Source organism: Phascolarctos cinereus, unplaced genomic scaffold, assembly GCF_003287225.1.
Source record: "Phascolarctos cinereus isolate Bilbo 61053 unplaced genomic scaffold, phaCin_HiC Scaffold_2;HRSCAF=192, whole genome shotgun sequence".
Classification (NCBI taxonomy): Eukaryota; Metazoa; Chordata; class Mammalia; order Diprotodontia; family Phascolarctidae; genus Phascolarctos; species Phascolarctos cinereus.
In genome coordinates, this window is record NW_027555625.1 from 314,064,536 (window position 1) to 314,083,223 (window position 18,688).

At 45.4% G+C, this 18,688-nt stretch overlaps 1 protein-coding gene across 1 annotated transcript; it reads left to right on the forward strand.

Annotated features, from left to right (window-relative positions):
• Positions 1-1,698: 1,698 nt before the first annotated feature.
• ID1 (inhibitor of DNA binding 1) lies at positions 1,699-3,032 on the forward strand. Its single transcript, XM_020990812.2, has 2 exons — positions 1,699-2,282; positions 2,536-3,032. Exons 1-2 carry the CDS (start codon positions 1,869-1,871, stop codon positions 2,575-2,577), a joined length of 456 nt encoding a protein of 151 aa, XP_020846471.1. The 5' UTR covers positions 1,699-1,868; the 3' UTR covers positions 2,578-3,032.
• The last annotated feature ends 15,656 nt before the right edge of the window (positions 3,033-18,688 follow it).

Here is an 18,688-nt window from a genome sequence, read left to right on the forward strand (position 1 = left end):
TAATCTTTATTATTTAAATTTTCTTACAACAGATCTAGAAAGAAGCTTAGAGGTCATCTAAGTCCAACCTTTTCATTTTTACAGATAATGAAACTGAGACCCAGGGAGATTAAGTGACTTGCCCAAAATCACAGCCAAGAAGTGACACAACAGAGATCTCAGAGATCTGCTCTCAGGACCCTTGGGATTCAACACCCTATGTGCTAAGGTCCCTTCTGGACCTTTTTACGAATTGGGGAGTTGCTTCTACCCCCAAAGAAATAAAAGAAAGAGGAAAAGGACCCATATGTACAAAAAAAAATTACAACAGCTCTTTTGGTAATGGCAAAGAACTGGAAAACAAGCCTATGGTATGAAAAATTCTCTTGAGCTAAGTTTGAATTCACCGTGGTATGTTTGAGACCCCCCCTCCCCCCAGAGTACCAGGTCACTCTAAGCCTTCAGTTTTCCTTAAACCCTACCTCCCCCCCACTTTGGAAAAAGTAGTTTACAGCTTCTCCCCAACTTTGCAGGGAAATTTGGAGCTCTAGTGGAACACCAGAAGCAGCGGCGGCAGCTGCAGGCAGAGCGGAGGCACGGCGGCCGCGCTGAGGCGAGGGCTTAGACCGAAGCTGAACAGAGCCAAAGCTGGAGGAGGGGGTACGGCAGGGCCACGGCAGTTTTGCAGGTGCGAGATGTAGCTAATCTCCACTTCGAAGTTTTAAGATGATAAATGACTGACTGGCTCCGCGTTGAGCCCCTGCCTTTGCACTTTTGCAGGTGACTAACTGTGAGAGTGTGTGAGTGTTTGGAGGGGCGGAGGGAAGAGGGAAAGGCGCGCAAGCCCCTGTTTGCGGTCTCCATGGCGACCGCCCGCGCGGCGCCAGCCTGACAGCCCGTCCGGGTTTTATGAATGGGTGACGTCACGGGACTGGCGTCTAACGGTCTGAGCCGCTTGTTTAGACACTGACACAGGGTTGGGCCGGCCAAGGGGGTCGGTGAAAGCTGGAAGAGGGGGAGGGAGGGCACCAGCGGTCTGGGAGTGGGATCCGGGGACCCCTCGATAGAGATCCGAGCAAGGGGATGCTTACAACCCCCCACCAAGGAAACACGGCCAGGGAATGTGCACGGATTGGCGGGAGACTCCGGGGGGGGTGGCCCCACAAGGAGCCATCTGGAGATTGGGGTGCGAGGGAGCAGGGTCCTTTGATCCCAGCCCCAGAATCTGCAGTGGGAAGCCCAAAACCCGGAGGAAATCACCGAGGCAGTAGCTACATGCGGCTTCTGCCAGAGGAAAGGACACACTCCCTTCTAACTTTCCAGTCCCCGCGGCCTCAGGTCCTCGCCTCGCCTGGGATTAGGGGGGGGAAATACCGAGGAGCCCCGAATCCAGGAGTGCAAAGAGACCCAAGGAGGAGAGAAGTACTTTAAACTCCTGACATTACACCCAGGCTGTCTGAGCTGTCACTAAACCACTTAAAGAGATTGTCACATTCCTGCAATCCCTTTCCCCCTCAACCCCCACCCCAGGTTCTCTAAACCCCCCCAGTTCCAGACTCGCAGAGACTTTGGCTCCTTTAACTCCCTTTACGCTATGCCGCACGTGGGGAACAGAGGGGGCGGATCCCTAACAAGGCGGCAGGCCCACCCCCAGCCTATGATTGGCTGCTTTTGAACGTTCTGGCTCCACCTCTCTCTGGCTCCGGCTGGTATATAAATAAGAAATCAGGTCGTGGACTTCGCACAATTGCGTTCCTCTTTTTGCTTAAGATTTACCTGGTGTCTTCGCACTACCGGCTTCCTCGCTTTCTTCTCCTCCCCCTACCTCGCGGTCCCAGCTCTCAGCCGTGTCCCGGTTCTTCCTTGGTTCCTTGTTCGACGGCCGAATCATGAAGGTTGCGAGTGGTAGTGCCGCCGCCGCTGGCCCCAGTTGCGCGCTCAAGCCCGGAAAGGTGTCCGGAGGTGCCGGGGAAGTGGTGCGCTGCCTGTCCGAACAGAGCGTCGCCATCTCGCGTTGCGGTGGGGCTGGCACCCGGCTCCCTGCCTTGTTGGACGAGCAGCAGGTGAACGTGCTGCTCTACGACATGAACGGGTGCTACTCGCGCCTTAAGGAGCTGGTGCCTACGCTGCCCCAGAACCGCAAAGTCAGCAAGGTGGAGATCCTGCAGCACGTCATTGACTACATCTGGGACTTGCAGCTGGAGCTGGACTCTCAGGCGGCCGGCACCCCTGGGGGCCGGGGCCTCCCTGCCCGGGCGCCCCTCAGCACCCTCAACGGCGAGATGAGTGCCCTCGCGGCCGAGGTGAGCACGCTTCCCGGTTTTCGAAGTCTCTCATAATAGAAGCAGCATCTGCCCCTGGGGTGGGTGGTGGTGGGAAAGGCGGACTGGGAAGATCTAGGCGGGGAGGGTCCCTGTAGTACTTTGGGCTGGGTTAGAAGGGGCGTATTGTATATACTTAGTCCTTTCCAGTCTTGGGGTGCACTGAAGCTTGTCGCGGCTCTTGGGGACCTGAACAGCCAACTCACCACCTCCCCTCTTCCTCTCTTTTTCTTAGGCTGCCTGCGTTGGTGCAGATGATCGTATACTGTGCCGCTGAGACATCCGTCAGACAACCACGGACTCTGGAAGCTGGGGCGAGGGAGAAAAGCGCCCGTGGGTTTCCCAGATTTCCCCATTCCCCTCCCGCCCTTGTGAGGAAAGGGGCCGTCGGAAGGCTTGCTGTCCTGCGTGGGAGGGTGACCTTCCACGAATCCCATGGGATGAGCTGGCCCATCTCAGCGCCCCGTTGGGGCTAGGGGCATGGAGTCGCTGAAGCCCTTGGGGCCAGAGACCTCCGGGCCCCAGTGAGACTCTTTGACTTCTCTTGTGCTTGGGGAGACCTGTTTATTATTTTTTTTAAAGACACTTCTTGAAAAAAATGTAATTCTGTTTTTTGCTTCTCAGATTTCTGAGAAAATAATTGCCTGTATTGTATATTACAATGATTATTGAGAATATTGTTTTTTACAATAGTTTGTGGGGCGTTTTGTTATTAAACAAGTAATTGATAAATCGGAGTCTTTTTGCCTGGTTTTGGGATGAAGCCGTGGTGGATAAGAATCAGTCCTTGGGCTCAGAAGGGGGGGAATTGACAGCCTGTGGTTTGGATCTTTGACACTATCTTGAGTGGTGAACAGCTGGATGCTAACCTTTATCAGACTCGACCTTTCTGGATCTTTAAAAGTCCTCCTTTCCCTCCCCCCCCAGCATAATACTGAAGCTCTGCCCTTTTACCCAAGCCAACTCATGACCCAGCTGGCCTGGAACAGTAGGCATTAGGCAGCCATTTCTGTGCAGAGCTGGGGGAGGTAATATGTGCCCTGGAAAGAGCCCTAGGCTGAAGAGTCAGGAGACCTGGGCTTCTTTAGCTCACCAGCTGTGTGACCTTGGGCAAGTTAACTTGGCCTCCCTGGGCTTTCCCTGTCTGTGAAATGAGGGGGCTGCACTAGAAAATCTGATCATTACAACTCTGATGGATTTATGATCTCTGCCACAAACTGGCTGAGTGGCCTTGGGCAAGTCAATTCCACTCTGAACCTGTTTCCCTAATTGTAAGAGGAATGGTTTGAATTAGATCTCTAAATTCCTGTGCAGCTGTGGCATTCTGTGACAGTAGATTGGTGAAAGGCAGCTATGTGCCAAGTCTGTTTTATCAACTGCAAAATGAAAGGGCTGGACAGGGTTTCTTCTAAAGCACCTTTTCCCCTCTGTGCCATGAAAGGGGAACAGCAGCTGGGAATAAGGGGAGCTGAATTAAAAAAAAGAACCTGGGTATGGGGAAGGGGGTTGGAAAGGGTGGGTGGGTATTCCCACCTGCAGCCCTGCCCTGCCTTTCCCACACGGTACAGCAAACTGGAGGTGGTTTTATCTGGCCTTGGTGGCCAGGCCTGTGGGGGCCATGGAGGCAGGGTGAGCCTGTTCAGAGTTGGCATGTAGCCTAGCAGCTGACTTCTTCCTGCCCCTGCCTTGCCCTGGCAGCCACCCCACTGCCCACTGGTCTTAGCTGCACCAGCCACCACCTGCCTAGGAGTTAGGAGATGGGCCCTTTCCCAGGTCTCTAGGCCCTACCCCTGGGACCACTGCTCCCTGCAAGGGACATGGGGTTGGGCCATGCACTAGGTTCAGATGTGGGAAGAGGAGGATTTGGATGGGACAGACAAGAAATAGGGAGTGGGGGCAGAAAACTAAATTCCCAAAGAGGAGTTCCAAAATTAGGGATCTGGTCTAGACCCTAGGCTGAGGAAAAACCCTGATATGAATACCCCTGTGTATTTAGGAATGTATTACTTTGAGTATGTACACATGTAGGCCATATATCTATATGTGTGCAAAGGTTTGTTGAAAGTAACATGCCTAAAAGTATACAGGAATGTGCATATCACCATGTGTCCACTAGACATCCGTATGGGTAAATGTACATATATCTACATGTGATTCTTTGATTATATTTGTATGTATTTATATGGTCTCTTAATGGTTCATAGGTCACATTTCTATAGCACTTTACAGTCTGAGAAGTATTTTCCTTATAACATCTCTGTTAGGTTAGTGCAAATAACTTGTCCCCATTTTATAGATGGGAGACAGAGGCTTAGGGAAAGAGATTAGCACAAAGTCACATAGCCAGGAAGTGACATACAGAGTGCTCCAACCCAGAAATAAATCTCAGGCCAGGGCTCTTTTCACTCTATCAGATGCCTCTTACCAGTATTTGAAAAGCATATGTATATGACCAGTATATGACTGCTGCATAAAAAGCTAGAAGGAAACCCAGGGGTCATCAAGTTCAACTCACTCCTTCAACAGATAGGAAATCTGAGGCCTAGAAAGGAAAAATGATTTGTCCACATTTAGACAGCTAGTAAATGGTAGAGTTGGGATTTGAACTTTCATTCCAATTCTCTTTCCCCTATACTCTATTGTTCTTTTGTTAGATACATAGATAGATATCGCATATAAATCTATATAGCTATATATGTGTGTGTGTATATATACATATAGATGTATGTGTGTGTATATTTATATATATACATACACACATATATGTATGTGGATCCAAACATTTCCGTATATACATGGACATGGCTACAGTCTCAATATGCATATATCCATGTACATATATCCATATAGTGATCATAGTGTCATAGGATTTTGGAATTAAAGAGTTCTTAGAGATTATCTACTCCACCTCTGCCTTCATCTATAAAAATAAATGAGGAAACTGAGACCCAGAGAGGAGATGCCACTGCCTCAGCATCACACAGCTAAGGAGTATCAGAGCTGGGGTCAGAAATCAAAATTCCCTTCTGACTTGCATTTCAGGGATAGGGCTCTTTTGTGTGTGTGTGTGTGTGTGTGTGTGTGTGTGTGTGTGTGTGTGTGTATGGCTCTTTTGTGTGTGTGTGTATATATATATATCATATATCCACACACACATACTACCCTGCAGATATGAATGTGCATGTACATATCTACGTGTCTCTGTGTACATGTCTACATATATAAGTGTGTATACATGTGGTGTGGTCTTTAACAGGTCCCCTTAGTTCTGGGAGGGAGGGGTGGAGGTGGGGGTCCCTGGGCTATGGACCCTTCCTACAGAGCTCAGCCCGCCAAGCTGAGCTGCTCAGAAATCTCTCTGTTTCTCTCTTTTCCCTTTTGGCTGGGCCCCAGCCCATCTGGAGCCTGGCGCAGCCGGCCTGTTTGTGAATGTTTCAATCAGCTGGGTGCAGAAGAATGTGTAGTCATTTAACCTGAACATCCCCAGGTGTACAGAGGCGCCTCTCTGTCTGGGGCTGGGAGGCCTTCCCAGGCAGCCGGCAGCCTGCCTTTGGCACCAGTGTATTAGACAAACACGACTCCCTCCCACCCTCCCTCCTTTTTCCCCTCCCACCCTCCCGCCCTTCCACACTGCCTGCTGGAGCTAACCACCTCTTCCACAGCTGCATCTCCGGCCTGGGAACTGCAGCCCAAGAATTGCACAAGAGACTCAGAGAAGGGGGGGGGTGGAGGAAAAGAGAGAGAGAGAGCCTTTTTTTTTTTTGAAAGCACACAAAACCCTTCTCCTTTCAACCATGGCTTGGGAAATCATTAGAAAGTTAACCCTTTCTGGGCTGGCTCTTTGGGAATAGGAGCAGGTCTTGGAAAGAGGGGAAGCCTGGGGGGTCCAGTCTCCTGAGTCCTTTCCCCAACAACCAGTATCTCTGAGCCAAAGGCAGAACCTCCCCTCCCCCTATTCAGGCGAAAAGGGTGAATGGAAACCTGCAGTCAGAATGTTGGGGAGGATGGGATAGAGTTTGTTTGTCTGGGCAGGGTTTCCTGGGACAAATCAGTGGGTCTCTGAGTCCCTTGGGTGCTACTCCAGGATTTTGGAGATAGAATGATTTAATGAAACCCTCTTGTCAAGATCATAAAATCCTAGACTCCAAATTCCAGTGTAAGAAGGAACCTTGGAACTTAGAATACAGACTGTTAGAGATGTAAGGGCTTGTAGTAGGAGGAATGTTAAAGCTCATCTAACATTTGATCATCTAGGACTCTCAACCCCTTCATTTGACAGATGGGGAAACAAAGGCCTAGGAAGGAAAATGAAATTTCACAGCCTAAGATCTCACAGCAAATGAGAAACAAATGGAATTACATCCCAAGTCTATTGATTCCAGTAGGGTCCAGGGCCCTTTCCACTACTCCCCACTATAGCTGATTGGGACCCAGGCCCATTTTTTTATTTGTAAGGTATGAACAGGTAGTGATTTTAAAACAGTTTCTTCCCAAAAGTAGCTGCACCCAACAATGAAATGAATTGAATCTGGAGGCAAAAGACGTTCTCATTCTCCTATGTTGACACCCCCTCCCCCATACTCATATTTCTGTCATCCATCGCCCTTTTAGATCTGGATAATAATAGCTATCAACAAGCCTGGGAAAAAACTCAAAGGATTCAAGATTTCAAGGGACCTTAGACATCATCCAGTCCAGGGGTTCTTAACCTGGGGTCCATAAACTTGTTTTTTTATTTATAATTATATTTTAATGTAATAATATAAAGAAAGATTTTCTTTGTACTCGTATTTTGTAGGTTAAGAATCCCTGCTGTAGTCCAACTGCCTCATTTTAGAGTTGAGGAAACTGAGGCCTAGAAACCTTGTCCAGTGCTACACAGACAAGCGTGAGTAACACGGTGAGGACCTCCAATTCAATTTACTAACTGCAGTTCCAGGCTCTTCCTCCACACCAGGGGCCCTTCCCCAAGACAATGGGGTACTCTGGCTACTGATTCTTTGTGGGGAGAGTTCTGCACTCTGCCCCCCCCACCCCGTACCCTCCCTTAGTTGGAGGTGAAGGTGGTAATTCCTGGAATTGGGGTATGGGGCCTAGCCTTCAAAGACAGCAGTCTAGAACCCAGGCTGTTCCACACACTCCCCCCCCCAGTTGGGAGGCGGGGCCGGGGAGGGACGACCTACTCCTCCTTTCCCAGGAGGGAGCAGCCCCAAGCCTCCTTCTTGCCCAACTCCCCAGCTGGGGAAGCTCCAGTTCCAGGGGGTGGAGTAAGGGAGGGTGGTAAAAAGGAGTGACTCAGGACCCAAGGTCCCATCCCGGAAAGGGACAGGACCCGAGGAGGGAAGGGGTCGGGCGGGGCGGGAGGGAGGGGAAAGCGGGGCGGGGCGGCCCAGGGGAGGGGGTGCTCTTATCTCTCTGGGAACCGGGCGTCGCATTTCCTGCTGGCCAAGTTGCAAAACTCGTCGGAGGCTCCATGATGGGGATTCTGGACTCCCTGCGCGGGGGCCCGGGTTTATGCAATCTGGGGGTAACTAAATCAAAAGAGGGGGCAGCCAACGAGGTCCCTTCCGGGTCTCCTCCCACCTCTTAAGGTTTCCGAGGACTCCTTATAAATTCGGAGAATGGCTGAACTGGCAGTGACCTCTGGATCGATTATACGATGGTCCAGTTTCTTCTTCATTTTACAGAAGGGGAAACTGAGGCCCACAGAAGGGAAGTGACGTGCCCAAAGTCGCACAGTGAGGTAGTGACAGAACTAGTACTAGAACCAAGGCTCTGGACCTCTGGCCACTTAATACGTGTATACCCTGAGGGACAGTCCTGTCTGAGTCCAGAGATCTCCTAAATTAATGGGGGAAGGGAGCTGTTAGCTCAGGGAGAATGGATATAAAGTTCGCATCCTGGAGGCTGAGAAAGAGGAGGAAGGATGTTGACATCTCTGCTTGGTTGTCCACCCTTAAACCATAGACCTGGAGCCTTATTTTTAAAAAATGTGGAAACTGGCCCAGATGTGCAGCCCTCGCCTCCTAGGTTTCACAGCCAGAGACACTGCAGTGATGCTCCTGACCCGGTGCCCCTCAGATAATCTCCCTCCAGAAGGCACCTCCAGAAAGCGCCTTCTCCAGGGAAAAAACCTGGACTCTCCTGACCGAGCCAGGCCAGGCAGTCGAAGCTGGTGACGTGGTGTCCCCTGGTGGACAGCGTCAGGTCTGCGGCCTGGCGTCTTTACAATGGGATGCAGGGAGAGAGGAGACACAAAAATGGGAGGGAGCAAAGGGAAGAGGGCTAGAATCCCAGTCTCAGGGATGGAAGCGTTATCTCGTTCAACCTCCTTCCAGATGCAGGGATTCTCTCTTCTTGGATGCCTCTTGTGCCGTATTCCTCAGTTTCTTTATCTGAAAAATGAGAGGGTTGGACCAGTTGGCCTTCCAGTTCTTAAAAATGTGATCCCATATAATTTTTTTGGAGGTGAGGCAGCTGGGGTTAAGTGACTTGCTCAGGGTCACACAGCTAGTAAGGGTTAAGTGTTTGGTCTAGAGGCTGGATTTGAACCTGGGTCCTTCTGACTTCAGGGCTGGTGCTCTATCTACTGCGCCACCTAGCTGCACCTCCCCCTATAAATTTTTTTAAAATCTTTTTCCCTTTCTCTTTTTCTCTGCTTTGTGATCTCAAGCTTGTCCCTTTCTTTGTACGGACTCACCTTCCATATTGGTAAAAATGAGGTCTGGTCAGATGATTATTATCTATTACAGCCCACATTTCTCTGGAACAGGGGTTCTTGGTGTCCATGGGTCCCCTCAATAGGTCTGTGACCTTACCAGGAAAAAAACGGAATCTTTATTTTCACTCATTTCTAACTGAAATTTAGCATTTCCTTTGATTATTTAAAAATCATTCTTCTGAACAGGGATGTATAAGCTTCACCAGACTGCCAAAGGGGTCCATCCATGACACAAAAGAGGAAACAACTTCCATAATACTATGCAGTTTAAAAAGTACTTTCTTCTACAACCCTGGGACAGAGGCTGTGCATTGACAGATTAGGAAACTGAAATTCATCTAGATAAGCACGCTTCTCACTTCTTTAAGTATCAGACTAAAAGTGAGGTCTTCTCACTGGGTTGATGTTCTAAGGTCCTTTTCATCTCTAATATTCCATGTTCTAAGGTCCCTTCCAGCTCTAACATTTCAAGTTCTATGGTGCTTCTACCTCTAACATTCGATATTCAGAGGTCCTTTCTACCTCTCATATTGTTCAAAGAGGTCCCCTCCAACTTAGCACAGTGCCTGGCAAGCCAAGAAATGATCGCTTGACAGATTGCTTGATGCTTCAATGTCTCTTCGAGCGCTGTCATTATATTTTATCCTCCTTTCACCACCTCTACTACTCATTAGCACTGTCCTCCTCTGGAGTTGGTGTCTGGATCAGGAACAGTGGCTTGTAGGGCAAAAAGGAACAGAAAAGGGAGATGCTTCAGAAGTGCATTTTAGATTAAAAACTACCAGAGACTAGATTGGAGGGCACAAGATCTAGTTCTGCGAGAAACAGATATAAAATGAATGTTTCTCCTGTACAGGAGAATGAAGCCCTTACACAGGGATGGGCTCCAACTCAAAGGAATTTGAACATGGCTGCTGGGAAAACTGCGGAGACCTCAGCACTGCCCTTGAGTGCCAGGGGCACTAGTCAGGGCCCAGCCTGCCCTCTCCTCCTGAGATCCTGGGGCCTACTTAACACATGTGCCCACAGCCCTAAGAGTCCCAGCTGCCCTCTGGTCCCTGGTTTTTAGCTAAATGGTCCCCAAGAGAGGAAAACCTATAGGAATGGACTACAGAAGAGGAAGCTGTTCATATATATATTCATATATATATATATATATATATATATATATAAGCACTGGGCAGTCTCAGAGCACTGAGTTCAAATCCAGACTCAGACACTTATTAGTTCTGTGACCCTAGGCAAGTCACTTAATGTCTGTTTGCTTCAGATTCCCCAGCTGTAAAAAGAGGATAATAACAGCACACACCTGAAGAGTTGTTGTAAGTATCAAAATGAGGCAATACTTGTAAAGCACTTAGCACAGTGCCTGGCTCTTAGTAGGTGCTTATTCCCTTCTCTTGTCCCCTGCTCCTTGTACCGACCTTCTCTGCCACCCAGTAGCCCCCTTTCCTCCTTTAAATCTTGGCTTCTAATCCACACCCTTAAATCCTTGTGTTTCACCCCCCCCCGAAGTTTTCCCTTGATCCCAAAGACACCTTCCACTTTAGAACAAAGCCAGACCTCCCCTAGATTTTCCCTAGTACTATGGACCAGGGATTTTCAGTGGCTAAGACCCAGAATATTCCCTTTTTGTCGTTTAACTATGGGCAAACCATCAGCATTTGAAAGAACAATGGCTGTCCATCAGAACTCTTGTGTTTAATTCCATCTCTTCTATTGCCAATCTATGAGGATTTGGAGAGGTCGCTTTAGTTCAATACAACAGCCCATCTATTAAACACCTGCTCTGTACCAGGCACTGTGCTAGGCTCTGCGGCTTCAAAGACAAATCAAAAAGCCAGTCCCCGTCCTCAAGGAGCTTACGTTCTACTGGGATGTCTAGTTCTAATTTTGCTCACTCAGCCTCATTTTCTAGATCTGTTAAATGAGGAGCTTGGGCTAAATGATCTTCAAAGTCCTTTTCAGATCTAAATTCTACAAACTCCTATGAACCCTCTTCTTTTTTTAAAAAAAAATTTATTTATTTTTAGCTTTCAACATTTACTTCCATAGGATTTTGAGTTCCAAATTTTCTCCCCATCTCTCCCTTCCCCCCACCCCAAGATGCGGTATAAATTGATATAGGGTCAGGGAAGCTAGGTAGCAAAGTATATAGAGCACCTGCCCTGGAGTCAAGAGAGCCTGAGTTCAAATCTGGCCTCAGACACATAACACTCACTAGCTGTGTGACTCTGGGCAAGTCACTTAACCCCAATTGCCTCACACACAAAAAATTGACATAGGCTCAACATATACATTCATATTAAACCTATTTTCACATTAGTCATGTTGTAAAGAAAAATTAGAACCAATGGGAGAGACCATGAGAAAGAAGAAACAAAAAAAGAGAGAGAGAGCAAATAACATGCTTCCAGACTCCATAATTCTTTTTCTGGATGTGGACAGCATTTTCCATCATGAGTCTTTTGGAGTTGTCTTAGATCCTTGCATTGCTAAGGAGAGAGAAGTCTATCAAAGTTAGTCATTGCATAATATGGCTATCATTGTGTACCATATTCTCCTGGTTCTGCTCACTTCACTCAGCATTGGTTCATATAAGTCTTTCCAGGTTTTTCAGAAGTCTGCCTGATCATCATTTCTTATAGCACAATAGTATTCCATTATATTCAGATACCACAACTTGTTCAGCCATTCCCCAACTGATGGGCATCCTCTCAATTTCCAATTCTTTGTCACCACAAATAGAGCTGCTATAAATATTTTTGAACATGTGGGCCCTTTTCCCGTTTGTATGATCTCTTTGGGATAGAGACCTAGAAGTGCTGGGTCAAAGGGTATGTACAGTTTTATAACCCTTTGGGCATAGGAACCCTCTTCTACCTCAGTTCAATTCAACAAGCATTTTTAATTTTTTTTTGGTGAGGCAATGGGGGTTAAGTGACTTGCCAGCATCACACAGTTGTAAGTGTCAAGTGTCTGAGGTCATATTTAAACTCAGGTCCTCTGACTCCAGGGCCAGAGCTCTATCCACTGCACCACCTAGCTGACCCTCAACAAGCAATTTTTAAACATCTACTTATAGGCAAGGACCTGTGCTAAGTAGTGAGGAAACAAAGATGAATGAATGAAATGGCATTTTTTAAGTGCTTACTTTGTACAAATGCACTGTGCTAAGCTTTGGGGACACAATAGAATAGGAAGACAGCTCCTGCTCTCAAGGAGCTAATTTTCTTTCTTTTTTTTTTTAACCTTTCTTTTAAAAATGTAAATAATATTTTATTTTTTCCAGTTACATGTAAAGACAATTTTCAACATTTCATTTTTTATAAGATTTTGAGTTCCAAATTTTTCTCCCTTCCTCCCTAAGACAGCAAGCAATGTGATATAGGTTATACATGTACAATCATGTAAGACATATTTCCACATTAGTCATGTTGCGAAAGAAGAAACAGAACAAAAAGAAAAACCATGAAAAAAAAGAAAGTGAAAATGGTATGCTTTGATCTGCATTCAGACACCATCAGATCTTTCTCTGGCAGTGGATAGTATTTTCCAGGTAGTGTTTTCCATTGTGAGTGTTTTGGAATTGTCTTAGATCATTGTATAGCTGAGAAGAGCTAAGTCAATCATAGTTGATCATCACACAATGTTGCTGTTACTGTGTACAATGTCTTCCTGGTTCTGCTCACTTCACTCAGCATCAGTTTATATAAGTCTTTCCAGGTTTTTCTGAAATCTGCCTGCTCATCATTTCTTGTAGCGCAACAGTATTCCATTACATTCATATATCACAACTTGTTCAGCTATTCCCCAATTGATGGGCATCCCCTCAATTTCCAATTCTTTGCCACCACAAAAGGGGCTGCTATAAATATTTTTGTACATGTACATCTTTTTCCCTTTTTTGTGATCTTATTGGGATACAGACCTAGTGGTGGTATTGCTGGAAAGGGTAGGCACAATTTATAGCCCTTTGGGAATAATAAGAAGCTAACTTTCTAATGGGAGAGGCAACACATATGGAAGGTTTTAGCTACAAGTCAGGTGAAAAGGTCCCAAGGTGCTTTGGGTTCAATAGATGGTAATATATCTTCTTTAGAGCCATTTCCATTAATAAAATATCTCTTTCTGGTGTTGAACCATTTGAAACATTGGAAACCATTTCAAAGTGCCAAAGACTTTGTTGACAAGAGCTTTCTTTTCCACTGAAAGGCAGTTTAGCAGAAATTAAGTATGTAGACCAACATCTCACACCTGCATGCTGACATATATTCAGAATGGCTGCAAGACTTAGACATAAACTAAAGGAGCAAAGAAGAAATTGCCTTTCAGATCTATGGACAGGGGAAGAATTCATGACTAGACAAGTGAGAAAGAAGATCACTGAAAATAAAATGGACAATTTTGGTTTTATAAAATTGGAAATTTTTTTACAAGCAAGTCTAATGTAAAGTTAGAAGGAAAACAGGTAACTAGGAAAAATCACTATAATAAGTTTCTCTGATAAAGGTCTCATATTCAAGATATATAAGAAATTGATTTGGGGTGGCTAAGTGGTGCAATGAATAGAGCTCTAGCCTTGGAGTCGGGAGGACCTGAGTTCAAATCTGACCTCAGACACCTTACTAGCTGTGTGACCCTGGGCCAGTCACTTACCCCCAATTGCCTCACCAAAAAGCAAAAATAAAAAAAAAGAAAGAAATTGATTCAAATTTATGACTTATGAGCCATTCTCCACTTAGATAAATGATCAAAGGTTATGAACAGGAAGTTTGCAAAGGAAGATAGCCAAGCTATCAAGTAGCCATATGAAATGATACTCCAGATCACTAATAAGTAGAGAAGTACAAATCAAAGCAACTTTAAACTTCTACCTCTTATCTACCATACTGGTAAAGACCACAAAAGAGGAAAATGACAAATGTTGCAGAGGCTGTGCAAAAAAAAAGCACCCTAGTATATTGTTGGCAGAGCTCTGAATTGGTCCAACCATTCCGGAAACAATTGGAAACTATGCCCCCCTAAATTACTAAACTGTGCATACAAATTTCTGTTTATTTGTTTGTTTTCTTCTTTTTCTGGTGAGGCAATAGGGTAAAGTGACTTGTCCAGGGTCACACAGCTAAGTGTCAAGTGTCTGAGGCCAGATTTGAACTCAGTTCCTCCTGACTCCAAGGCCAGAGCTCTATCCACTATGCCACCTAGCTGCCCCTACGCATACACTTTGACCCAGTGAAACAACTTTTATTGTTGTGTCCAACTCTTCATGACCCTATTTGGAGTTTCTTGGCAAAGAAAAAGGTTTGCCTTTTCCTTCTCCAGCTCATTTGACAGATGAGGAAATTCAGGCAAACAGGGTTAAGTGACTTGTCCAGGGTCACACAGCTAGTAAGCATCTGAGGCCGCATATGAATTCAGGAAGATAAGTCTTCCTGACATCAGACCAGCACTCCATCTAGTGCACAACCTAGCACCGTGATACCACTACTACACCTCTACCCCAAAGAGATAAAAGAAAGAGGAAAAGGACCCATATGTACAACAATATTTATAGCAGCTCTTTTCATAGTAGCTCCAAACTGAAAACTAAGGGGGCACCCACCTATTGGAGAATGGCCAAACAAACTGTGGGGTTATGAATGTAACGGAATATTATTGTGCCATAAGACATGATGAAACGGACCGTTTTCAGAGGAAATTGAGGGAACTTTTATTCAGTGATGCCGAGTGATGTGAGCAGAATTAAGAGAACAATTTACACAATGACAAAAAAATTACAGATAAAAATAACTTTGAAATTCCTTAAGACTCTGATTAATTTAATGCTAAACCACAAGTCTAGAAGAATGAATATGAATCACGCCGCCCACCTCCTGCCAGTTAAGTTATGAACTTAAAGTTGAAAATGAGACATACATTTTTGGATATGGCCAATATTAAAATTTGCTTTGTTGGACTATGTATGTTTATTATGTGAGAGTTTTTAAAAATTTTTATTTATTCATTGTGAGAGGGGAAACAGTAAGAGGGAGAGATAAGGAGAAAAGGAGCATTTTCTGGGTCTTCAGGAGGTTTGGCTTCTGAGGAGATGGCACTAGATCAGACACTGAGGTAGTTGCCAGATCACATCCCCCAAAGATGCTTCCTAAGATGATGCTGAGGGACTGGCCTGGAAGCGGGAAGTCCAGAGTCACTGACCAAGATAGGGCCCTTCCTCAAAATGGCAGCCTCTCTGTGGTCCCCTTCTTATTGCCCCTCAGTCTTTAAGGCCTGAGCTGGCTTGTGCTCCATTAGATTATGAAAAAGGCAGAGGAGAAGGAAATTAGTACCCTACCCGCAATGAACTCAGGCAAGATTCACACAGAGGAAACTATGACATCTACAGCATAGCAATAATAATATCTCCATCACTCCCCCAACCTCCTCCCAATGGGACTTGTCATTTCATTCATGTAGACTGATCTCCATCCATGCAGACAGTTGTCTGCAAACCCCCAAAGACCTGCAAAAGGTTTCTCACTGATCACATCCCTATTAGCCAATTAGTAAGGTTGATCTGGGGGGTTTTGTTCTTGGCTTTTTTGGTTTTTTGTTTTTTTAATGGATCAGACCTGTGGTTTCATGGTTATAGGAAGTCCATGTTCAGAAACTCCCTGTCCTTATGCAGACCACTAAAGTGTGAGATCCTTTATCTTGTTGAATTTCCTGAGACATTGAGCAATTGTAACTTGCCCCTGGTCACAGAGGACCTAGCAGAGGCAGATCTGTGTGTATAGGGAAGTGGGCTAGTCTTGGAGGGAAGCAGTACAAATATTGCTATTGCCAATGAGAAGTAAAGGAACTGGGACTCAATGAGAGTAAGTGACTTGACCAAGGTCACCAATTTAGAGATTTGAGTACAAGTCTGCTGACTCCAAACTAGATTGTTCTTTATTTTTCCGCCAGGCTCTCTCTCTGCATACAATAACTAACACTTATTACTGCCAAGAGAAAGACCCTGGGGATACAAGGTCAAAAAAAAAGGAATGAATTCCCTTCATAGAGGCAAGGAAGCAGATTAAGATAATCCTTGGAGATTCCTTCTAAATCTAATGTTGTTGATGGAATTAAAGTGATTTTTAAAAATATGTATATTTTTAATTTTTGTGGTTACATATCCCTCTTTATTGATGTAGTAAATGAGTGGATGGGACAAAAGGAGAAGAAATACAGCAGCAGTTGAGGGAAGAGTAAATCATGAGGCTGAAGGGGAAGAGAAAGTCTCTAGAAAGGCCTATGGCTGGCAGTACTCCTGACTAGGGCAGGGAGATAGGAACTGGAAGGCCTGAGCACTGGATACTTCCACCTTACAGTTTAACTCTACCTTTGACCTCATTCATTAATTCAATGACCACTTAAATACCTGCTATGTAGAGAGCCAATATTGTTAGATACTGAAGGAAACTTTCTGCCAAGATAGCTCCCCAAAGCAGAAGCTGCACCCTGAGCTTCCCCACACCAACTCAAGCAAAAACCTGAAATTTGCATCAGACCAAATAATAATTTTAAAATCCAAGGAAAAATTCCATGTATTATGTGACTTTTTTTAAATCCTAGAACTGCACAAGAAGTCTGAGTGAAATAGGAAAGAAGGCAACCAGTAAAGCTAAGGTCAATGAAGCATGACCTACCAGCTTGGCCAGAGATGGGCCAGAGGCATGTGAAGCCTGCAAAAAGCCTCTGTATCTGAAAGCAGCAAAAGTATAGGGTTACCCTGAGAAAGCCCCAGGGTGACAATATTGGGAATCCTAGGGGGGTGGCAGAGGGCAAGGATCAGCATGATATCTGGGACAGCTCTAGATGCCCAGGGGCTCTGAGGCCCCTAACACTCTGGAAAATAGAATTAGAAGGAGAATAAAGAGAAGATAAAGTAGTCAACTTTATAAAAAAAAAATAGACTCTCTGAAAACTAGAATAGACCAAATAGAAATCAATGACTTCATGCGACAGGAAGAAATATAGCAGAACAAAATCAAGAGATTAAAGAAAAAAGGAAGAAAATGTAAGATATATGATACCAAAGACAACTGACCTAGAAAGCAGGTCAAGGAAAACTAATTTAAGAATCACCTGTGCTCCCTGAAAACCATGATAAATGCAAAGGGAGACATGAAATTTAGATGAGACATAGTCCCTGCTGTCACTAAGTTCACAGTCTAGTAAGGGCTTCATAAGCCCCCAGCACAGAGATATAACAATGATATTACACAAAGAATGAACCTGGCCTCAGCTACCCCCCTCATCTTTCCCCTCCTCTCCCATCATATCTAAACTCACTTCTGTTCTAAACTTGCCTATTTCTGTTGAAGGCACCCCCAACTTCCCAGCTATCCTTGGAATCATCCTTGACTTTCCCCTCTCCCTCACCACCCATATCCATTCAATTAACTGTTAATTCTACTTCCACAATAGTTCCTGCATCTGTTCCCTTCTGTCCAAGCATATAGCCTCTTCCCTAGTTCATTACATCATTACCTCTTGCCTAGACTAGGATAATGCCAGTATGGCAGTGGGCATAGTAGAAAGTATACTGATCTTAAAGACAAGAAAGCCATGGGTTCATTCCTGCTCTTAGCAATGTGAGACTGTGAGAGATACCTTGAGCCTCGGTTTTCTTATATGTAAACTGGGAATGTGCAGTAGCATCCTTGACTACTGGTAGCTATCCATAGGGTTGTTGTGAAAATTCAATGAAACAATACATGTCAACTATTATTATATCTCCTAGTTGTTTTAGAAGTCTCCAAACAAGTCTGATCATATTACTCTCCTGCTCAAAGATCTTTAGGGGCTCCCCATTGCCTCTAGGACAAAATACAGACTACTCTGTCTGATATCTCCAGTCCCCCACAAACTCTCTGCCTTTCTGCCTACCTACCTTTCTTTTCCTGACTTAGTTCCTGTTATCCCCCTTCATGAACTCTACATTCCAGCTAAGATGGAGTAGTCTTCATTCCTCATTCTTAGCATTCCATCTCCAGCCTCCATGGCTTCCCACAAGCTGTCTCTCTAATTAGTCCTACACCACCACCACCACGCCACCACTACCACCCACCACTCCCCCAGCACCCATGCCTGGAAGCACTTCCCCACTTCTTCATCTCCACACATCTGAAACCCTATCTTCCTTCAAGGCTCCACTCACATGCATTTTCTGTGATTCATCCCCAATCAGTGCTCACCCTTTCTGTTCTTAAATGTTCTATTTCCCTATGTCTCTGGGTACTGTCTCCCCACCAGAAGAGAAGTTCTCCAAGGACAGGGGCTGTTTCATTTTTATTTTTGCATCCTGAGGGCCTAGAACAATGCTTTACACTCAATAAAGGTTTATTGAATTAAGGTATTAGAGAGAGGCAAAGGAAAGTGTTCATTGAGGTCGAAAGAAGAAGGTTGTTACTGGTAGGATTTGGGGAAGTTATTGGACCAGGGAAAGCTTCCTAGAGAAGGTAGCATTTGAGCTGGGCTTTAAAGGATGAGATGAAGACAGGAAGGAAGAACATTCCAGACATAGGAGGTGGTAGAAAGTAAGATATGCTCCAGGTGCACAGTACTTAGAATGTTGAGATAGTGGAAAGAAATCACAAGAGATAATAAAGGCTGGAACAATAGAGTAGTGCCAGATTAT